Below are 9,364 nucleotides of genomic sequence, written 5' to 3'. Positions count from 1 at the left end.
TTTGTGTTATCTTTTTAGCCTTAATGTCTGACTGTGCCATGTGCTGTCTACATTTCTGACTATTCAATCAATTAAAAACTGGAATGGGGAAGTGCAGAAGTGCGAAAAGCGTTGCATTGTGAGCGTGTATATCTGCTATTTCCACTAGTTTGGGTACGGGGTAGAGTCAGACATCAAATGTCTCTTTTGGGGCAGCGGTGGCCGAACGGTTTGCGGAGCGGTCTTGATACCGGAAGGTCGCTAGTTCGTATCCCCGGACCGGCACGTTAAAATTACCACCGCTGAAGTGCCCTTGAGCAAAGCATTGAACACCTACCATGAAATATTCTATGAGCAGGGCCTGGCTGTAAACAAGTTCTTGAGCTTAGTCCAGTTACCCTGGGTAAGCATAGTAACTTTGCTTTGCTTTGCTTTGTGACAGGCTAAAAGGTTTGGGAACCACTGCAGAATGCAGCGTGCATGCTTTGTCTATGTGTTACAGCAGGTCTGGAGGAGTAAGACCCCACAAGCCCAAACCTCTCTCCATTGAAATGCTTTGTCTATGGTTTACAGGTCTATAAGGCCCCACAAGCCCAAACCACTCCGCATTGAAATGCAGCTCTGCTATTTTGAAGCCATATAATGTAAATCACGTTTCAGTCAGACTGAAAAGTGAAAGTCATGGGATGGCAGCCATATGCAGCCACATGAACCCCAAAATAACGCAGCATTCTTCCCTGAAAGCCCCAGTGTGGTAAATACAGTATGTGCTTATGTAACACTGAGGCCACACTATAGGCTATGACAGATGGTTTGGTCTGGTCGTGATGACATACACACAGTAGGCAGTAGGCTATACACTCACAGTCCCCTCCTCCCCCAACACACACATACACACACGCACATTTTGAGAAGCCAAATAAAGGTATCTCTCCCTCCCAATTGAGTCACTATGAGTAGCCAATCATTTTTTACCTGTTTATCACCCCAGATTAAATCAAACTCACTAGATCTCACAAGATCTACTTGCTCACGATGTGTCGTAGGCTATATCTTTTTGTAAGATAATCTTTGGGGCTTTTTTGCCTTTACTGATAGATACACATGAGTAAGTTGTCAGGAAACAGGGAGAGAGATGGGGGGGAAGACACACAGCAAAATTCATCGGGATGGCTCAAACCCGCAACACACTGTCAGGCTGGATTACCAGTGTAGGTGCCTGGACTGCTAAACTGGTCCAGGACATGCGTGCATCTCTTTTCAAACTATTACAATTTACATTGGAAACTAATCTGATCTCTGCAGACACTCGCTAGATGTTCACATCTTTCACAGCTATATAGTTCTGCTTCCTTTGTTTTTAACATTTTATTGTTTTGTTTTTAGTCTCTTTTTTTGGTAGCCTTCATTTCCTCCTTCTTTAAAAAAGTTATCTTATTTCTGTTCATGTAAACTAAAGTGTCTTTGAATATGAATAAATGTTTTATGTATTATTATACATTAGCGGGGCGGTGAAGCGCATGCAGCCGATATTAGACCCTATCTTGTTAGTTGACCGTTTGGTGGAACATGGCGAATAAGAATACTTACCATATATACACACTTGTCTTAAATGAAAATGAGTCTTAACTACTCTTTTTCAACGTCTGGCTTTTGAAATTACGTCATATGCAGCCGTTTAATGTTTGTTTAGGGCACTAAACACAACGTCGTGTGGCAACCAAGTCTAGGTTGCCGTAGGGCCTCGATCTACAGCGGTGCCTGTTGGGCACTGGCCTACTTGGAATAGACGCATGTGCAGATATGTCATAATGATATCAGTCTTCTGTCCAGAGCCAAGGCAGAGGACTTTTTGGGATGGTTCTGGACAACCGTTGGTCCGACACCGGCCACTGCACCCCCTGTGGTGGTGTGGAACGTGTGTGTTGGTTTCTTAAAACGTCAGGGCAAGTTAGAACCCGACATTTACAAACATATGGCTAGCACTGGAGCTTCTTGGAGCTCCTAGCAGCAGACCTCATACTATCATTATATTTATGCCACCTTGACTTGAGTTCTCTCATGCTCTCTTGCTTATACCGACACCACAAATGAGCAGTATACAAGGATGTGCAATATGCCTTAAAAAGTGTGATTTTCACAGGTACAGAACACATGCTGAACTTGCGACAGTGTATTTGCTTGAGCATACAGCTTTCTACTTTGTCTAAAAATTGATTGAACCCCTTTTGGTGTTAGCATTATGTTATGCTTTAGCTATTGAAAAATAGCAGATCTACAAGCTCATAGCGCGCCACTCGGTGGCGCGCTATGAGCTTGTAGATCTGCTATTTTTGAAAAATCGAAGAACCACTGACATAGCTAACATAACAGTCAGGATGTAGAATACATTTTTTTAATCTGATCTCAGGTCAAAATGGGTTAACTCGAGCAGCATCACGCAGCTTCTCCATCTCTTGGTCGAACTGAGCCACAGCTGCCCTGACACTTCCCACATATGAAGACTGATGAACGCTGACCGCTGTCCAGTTCTTGGTGGGTGGAGGGGAGTTGATGGATGTGAAGTTCTGGAGGAGGTGGAAGCGGTCTGTAGTGTGCGAGAGCTGCTTCAGCTCAGTGCTTCTCTTCTCTAACTTGGCGATGTCCCCGTGTAGCCCTTTAATGAAGCCTTCGGCCTGTTTCTCCGTTGTTTTGTGCTCCTCTTCAATAAAGCTATTCAGAGCAGTGAAGGCTTGCATGCTATCTTCTACGCCTCGGTCCGTCTCTTTCCTGCTGAGCTCCACAGAGTGTTTGACCTCCTGAATTTTCAGTTGTCTCTCCTGGATCATCTGCTGAACTTCAGCCTCTGTCTTTCTCAGCTCAGCCTTCTTTCCTTCACATTCCTCTTCCAGGGATACAATTTGATGCGACTTGTGGTCTGACTCGGTGCAGATCTGACACACACACACGTGGTGGGTCTTGCAGAACAGCTCCAGAGGTCTGTCGTGTTTCTGACACATGACGTTCTCCAGGTTCTTTACAGGGTCGATCAGTTGGTGGCGTTTTAACGCCGGGACTTTTTGATGACGCTCCAGGTGAGTCTCACAGTAGGAGGTGAGACACACCATGCAGGACTTCAGGGCTTTGAGCTTGATGTACTCGGTGCAGACGTCGCAGGAGACCTCGTCTGGATCAGCAGGTTGCATCTGCGACTTCCTGTACAGATTGGCCAACTCGGAAATCAAAGTATTGACGGAGACTTTTGGTCTCTTGATGAATTTCCTTTTACATGTCGGACAAAACCAATGTTCGGCATTGGGTTGATTCCAGCAATGTTTGATGCAGGTTTTGCAGTAGTTGTGTCCACACGCGATGGTGACTGGGTCAGTGAACACACCCAGGCAGATGGAACAGAGCAGCTGCTCTTCGGAGAGAAGCCCAGCAGACGCCATTTCACACACTGAAAACAGAAATGAAAGTCAGGTTATATAGGCACCTAATTAGACCTATGTCACCATGACATCACACAGGCTCAGAGATGCCCACGTTAATACAGTTGAAGTTGTGCGTACTGTATGTCTGTGGGTACAATATACTGTACAGTGTAAATACCCACTGCCCGCCATGTCCTTCTATGTCTATTGTTGTGATTTAGGTTGACCATCTGAATGGTCCCTAGAGTCTCCATCTTCTAAACCAAAGGGGTGGTGGGTGAGGATCAGCATGGACAGCGGATATATGCCGTCCCTACAGCAGATATGAAAACAAAGATTAGAATAAGAACAGAATGAACAGGAACAGACTAACAGCATGCATCTCATATCATTTCGCACATACAGTCGGTCATCTGTACATCGGACGGTTCATCATATCTGGATATCAATATGCTTACAGATGAGTGTTTCCCACTGAGTCAAGCATATAGCATAACAGCAGTACAAATAGAACTTTGGAGTCATTCACTAAATCACAGAGGTGAGGTAACGTCTGCAAAGTAAATGTAGTGTCCAGTGTCCACATTATGCAAGTAAATTAAATGTAAAAACATTAAATTGTGGGTTAATAAATAGGCCTACTGTATTTATTAAAGAGGTTATAGTCGGCAATGCATTGCTTCTAAAATCATGCAATTCAATTGATGACATCAGGGATCTCCATATATGGGCTTAATTGCAACAGCAGGACGCATTTACTATGACATCATCCCTGATGATGTCACATGATGTCACGAGACCATATACAGTATACAGCATTCCCGTATATGGGGATAATGAGTGACTGACGGGAAAGGCACGATTTCAACCCATGTATGGGGATATTGAGTGACTGACACCGACTGGAAAAGCACGATTTCATAGTAAATGCGACCTGTGGTCGCAATAAGAGTTAGCACCTACAGTATTCATCATGAAACTAGAATCAGGAGATTGATAAAAGTGAGAGGTAGGCCTACTTCCTTGGTTAACTAGCAGCGTGTACAATAGGCCTACATTCTGTGATGATCTGTCCAATGGTTTGTAGATTAACCCCAAATCTAGTCCAGGCACCTTTCCACTCCTCTAGGAACATCTCGGTTTGTAGATATGGAAACAAAGCTTACAGCAGCGGTTGACCCCACCCCCCAAATAGCCCATTCATCTATCTATAATATATCATGTGTATTGTACAGATATATACTGTATATGCATGAAAAATACTGAAAAGAAATAACCTGACCATTTAGGTTCACATCTTTACTGAGTTTTCAAAACATGTCGGCAGCATGAATTGCAAGTGACAGAACAAACATGGGAGGTCAAACCAGAGAGAAAGACATAGGAATCACGGCCCACACAGCTTTTCAAATGAAGCTCTTTAACAGGATTAAACATTGCATGACGCCCCAGAAGATGGCAGGTAGACTGCATGGCAGTACACTCACGGCACACGCAAATGCACACGTCGCAAAACAGCACCTGCGGTTTCACACATGGGGCCTATATTTTCATCAGTGCTAAACCCCTAATCCCTAAACGTCTTTGCCCTTTTTACTATTTTTGAACACATGGTACTACAAGCTCACAACGTGTTGAGGGATAAGAGGTTCAGCACTGACAAAAATAGGGCCCATCATCTCTCGCTGTCTTTCTGCCCTCCTTCCAAACAAAATAGCCCTCATCCTACCACTTAACTCAATAAATGAGCTCCCTCTAGTGGTGTGGGCGAGTGGTGCAAGAAAGCCACTGAGGGGATGTTAAATCCATTGTGCCCGCGGCGAGTGCCGAGTGGCACAATGGACGTGCCATCGGAGTTGGCAAACCGCAATGGACGGAATAGGCTCTATGCACACTATAACTCTTCCTACTGTACGTCCGGGCCCCTTCCCTACTTCCTTCCTCCACAAGTGTTAACGATGATACGAATTAAGGCTCTGTTCAATTCTGATCAAACAGAGTCAGGGTGCTGCAATTGTGCATGTGGCTCACTGAAAACACTCTCAGAGTGTTACATTGTAGAATCTTAAGGTCCTTAAAATAAAAGTTTTAGAACCACTGTACACTAAATGGAACAGAGCCTTAATCAGTATGATCAGTAACACCTGTAAAGAAAGTATAGGGAAGGGGCCCGGAAGTAGGAAGTGCAAAACGAGCCCCTTCTCCCGTCTCGCTAATCACAGGCTGGGTCCTCCTGTCCATAGATATAAAGGCTAGATGGCTCAAGGCGGAGTCTCTGACGTAGTTCACCAGGCGGCCATCTTGCTTCAGGGCTACAGTACAGTACGGTTGAAAATTGAGCAAGTTATGGTTATTTAAAAGTACATGCCCCATAGACACAATTCTATGCTGCCCCGAAGTAAGATGGCCGCTCTCCATTGGCCAGAAAGCAGGTGAGCCATCTAGCTTTCTTATATATCTATGCTCCTGTCCACAGGCATTCCCCATAGTGTGGAAAACAAGCAATATGGTTGCTGTCGGGCAGACACCTTTTATCTCCATATTTCAACATTTTATGTTTTCTTCCGTAAATGAATGTCCTACAGTACTTCATCATACACAAGAGTGTCATACAAAAACAAAAGTAGTGAAAATAGCAGCTCTACAAGCCCACCAAAGTGTCGCAAAGTGACACATTGTGACACAAAGTCACTACATTAGTCGTTTTGTTTTATGATAATAAAAAGGACCCCATTTGGACACATGAGGTTTTCCACCTGACAGCGACGATATGATGACACATTCATAAGACAGGAAACAAAGACTAACGCCTGATTTATGCTCAGCTGCGCGCCAGAGTCTCACACCGAACATACAGTACCAGACGTATATACACTCAGTTGTGAGCTTGAAGATGCGCTATTCGCGGTGCAAGACCAAGTATCTTAACCGCTGGTGTTTTTACTCTCCCAGACATTTAGGCAGCAACAAACAAACAAACAGAGACAGGGCAATGATAGGCTTGTGTGCTAGCGTTTGGGAAAACGAGGAAAGGACAGACTGCAGATCACGTCATAACGCAGCATACAACGGCGTACATATACTGTAGCTGGGACTGCTGTCTGAGGTCTTGGTTCCTTCCAGTGATGCAGTCCCCACAGCCCTGTTAAGTCTATGCAGTGGAAAGCCGGAGAAAGGTCGGATCGCTTAATAAGTCGGATCCCAACCCTTCCAAGACCGCCCGTTGGGTCACATGGTCAATCTGTGTTGGTGATCATCATCCCTCCCCTTTCTTCTGGAACCTTTGCCGCGCCTCAGCAAAGGATAGCGGATTGTATCGTACTGTAGCGCACGCAGACATGCTGTTCAATTTCTAATCATTTTTTTCATCAGAAAAACTTGTACAGGTGGTACAACGTTTGGGCCACAATGGACCTTCATCAGGTGATGGACAATTGTGTCCGAAAGTCCGAAAGTGTGTTTTAAAGTAAACACTTGGGAGAAATGCTGTTGTGCAGACTTGTATTCTTTTGAACTGTGTCAGCACCAGCGACGAACTGGATGTGCACAACCCACTTTCTGAACAGTCCCCCCCCTCCGCCACATGATCAGTGTGGCTTTAAAAAAAGTCCCCCCCCCCCTCTCCAGCCAGATCATAGTCTTGGTAGGATGGGGGTAAGGGGGCACCGTCCCCCGTCCAGCCTGACCTGCGGCACCCACTAGCAGAGTTCAGAGACGTAGTCGAAGTCCTTGAAGCAGTCCTGGTCCTTGCGGGAGAGCGAGCGGCGCTCGCGGGGCGGCGTGAGGGCGGGCCGCTCGGCCGTGAACTCCTCGTCGAAGTTGCTCACGTCCTCCTTGCTGCTGACGGTGGGGACGAACGGCGGCGGCAGCTTCCTCTGGAGGAGCGCCTCCCAGTCCATGGTCTGAAAGGAGAGACACAGGACCAGTGTTTAATACTGTAATGTAATGTTAAAATAGTAGTATTATGGGTCGTATTATGGGTCGGCCGAGCGGTCCAGGCACCTAGGCTGGTAATCCAGCCTGACAGCGTGTCGCGGGTTCGAGGCCTGAACCAAACAACCTTCCAGACAATCTCTCTCCCCCTTTCCTGTCAAACTACTGTGAATCTATCAATAAAGGCAACAAAACAAAAGTAGTATATTACTCAGCTTTTGTTTTCTGCCTATTGAAAACATTTAGTTTAAAAGTTCAAGAGAGAGAGAGAGATTGTTGCTTTATTTTATATAGATACCGGTATCTACAGTACATAATGTGGAACATGAAGCAGAAAAAGATTTCGAAAGATGAGAGACTGTTGACTATTTTGTTTTATAGCCTTGCAATTATTCAGCTGCCCTGGTGCTGGCTAAACATTGTTGTTGTTGTTGTTGTTGTAGATCTCTTATTGTGTGTGTGTGTGTGTGTGTGTGTGTGTGTGTGTGTGTGTGTGTGTGTGTGTGTGTGTGTGTGTGTGTGTGTGTGTGTGTGTGTGTGTGTGTGTACGTGCGTGCGCACGAAAAAAGAGGGGACCAATCACATGATATTATTTAACCACTTAACCACTTAATAGCTACGTACAGTACAGTAGAGTACTTTGTTGACCGGGGTCTCAAAGGGGTCTTGGCCCCCTGGTTTCCCCCTCTACGCCTAGGACCCTATCTTTCCCCTCTACGCCTAGGACCCTATCTTTCCCCTCTACGCCTAGGACCCTATCTTCGTACATAGATAGATAGATAGCTTTATTGTCATTCAGCAGATACATAAAATGCATAAGAGAACGAAATGTCGTTTCACTGGCTTTTAGTATGCTAGTTAAAAGAGCTAAAATACTATTAGAATCTAAAATCCACTTAAAAACAAATAAATTAAAAGCACCATTAGTTCATTTGGAGACAAGATATTGCACAACAGGAGTCCTTATAGCAGCATATAGGGGGAAAGGTTAGGGGATATTGCACGTGTTCAAAAGTCTGATGGCTTGGGGGAAAAAGCTCTTGGAGAATCTTGCTGTTTTACTCCCAATGCTTCGATACCTTCTGCCAGAAGGCAACAGAGTGAACAGTCCCTGGTGTGGGTGGGTGGGGTCATTTCTGATGTTGTTGGCCCTAGACAGACAGCGGTTGTGGGCAATGTCCTTGATGGAAGGCAGTGATGTCCCGATAATTCTCTCCGCTGTCCTCACTACTCTCTGTACTGTTTTCCAGTCTGCTTCTTTGCAGCTTCCAGACCAGACAGAGATGCAGTTTGTCAGGATGCTCTCTATAGTTCCCCTGTAGAACGTAGTGAGGATGGGAGCGGGGAGTGCCTTACCCCTTATCCCTAAACTTCTTTGACTTTTTTTTTACTATTTTGAAAAACATTTTAAAATACTTGAGTGAGCTTGTAGATTGGTAGAGACTCTCACCCTGAAGAATGGTTGTTTCTTCACATCCTCAGCGTCTTTCTCTCCAGAGCCCAGACGCCGTTCAGGATTCCTTCTCAGCAGCTACGAAACAAACAACCACTGATGGAACCGTTCTCATGCACTGCACCACAATGATATAGTATCAACGTACGTTACCCTAAATTTAGGAAGAAGGGTAATGTGAAGACGTCTACATTTCCTGGAAACATGTAGACATTAATTTTGAATAGACAGTCGGTTCTCAAAGTGAGGTGTGGGGACCTCTAGGGGTCCTTGGGGGCGTTCCAGGGGGTCCCAAGCTACAGTAAATGACTGTGAGTGAGGAACCAAATTAACCCTTACAGCTCTCAACTCAACAATGTTGCCCAGGCCAGGTGTGAGTGTGGAGGTGGGTGTGTTTAAGGTCTCACCCAGGCCATGTGTGAGTGTGGAGGTGGGTGTGTTTAAGGTCTCACCCAGGCCAGCTGTGAGTGTGGTGGTGGGTGTTTAGAAGGTCTCAACCAGGCCAGGTGTGAGTGTGGTGGTGGGTGTGGGTGTTTATAAGGTCTCAACCAGGCCAGGTGTGAGTGTGGTGGTGGGTGTGTTTAAG

General features: G+C 45.5%; 1 protein-coding gene across 2 annotated transcripts in view; it reads right to left on the bottom strand.

The window, feature by feature from the left end:
* Positions 1 to 7,051: 7,051 nt before the first annotated feature.
* Positions 7,052 to 9,364, bottom strand: part of LOC310869820 (serine/threonine-protein kinase N2-like) — a 76,969-nt gene continuing 74,656 nt past the window's right edge. For both annotated transcript variants that reach the window (XM_083780761.1, XM_083780760.1), the window contains exons 21-22: positions 8,776 to 8,856; positions 7,052 to 7,294 (exon numbers count right to left, since the gene is read on the bottom strand). In XM_083780761.1, coding sequence (XP_083636887.1) covers positions 7,091 to 7,294; positions 8,776 to 8,856 — 285 coding nt within the window. In that variant the 3' untranslated portion in view covers positions 7,052 to 7,090. The remainder of the gene's footprint in view (positions 7,295 to 8,775; positions 8,857 to 9,364) is intronic.

Source organism: Protomyctophum parallelum (genome assembly GCF_964188405.1).
Source record: "Protomyctophum parallelum genome assembly, chromosome: 13".
Classification (NCBI taxonomy): domain Eukaryota; kingdom Metazoa; phylum Chordata; class Actinopteri; order Myctophiformes; family Myctophidae; genus Protomyctophum; species Protomyctophum parallelum.
The sequence above is the reverse complement of the archived record's forward strand: the minus strand, read 5'-3'. Positions and strand labels throughout refer to the sequence as shown.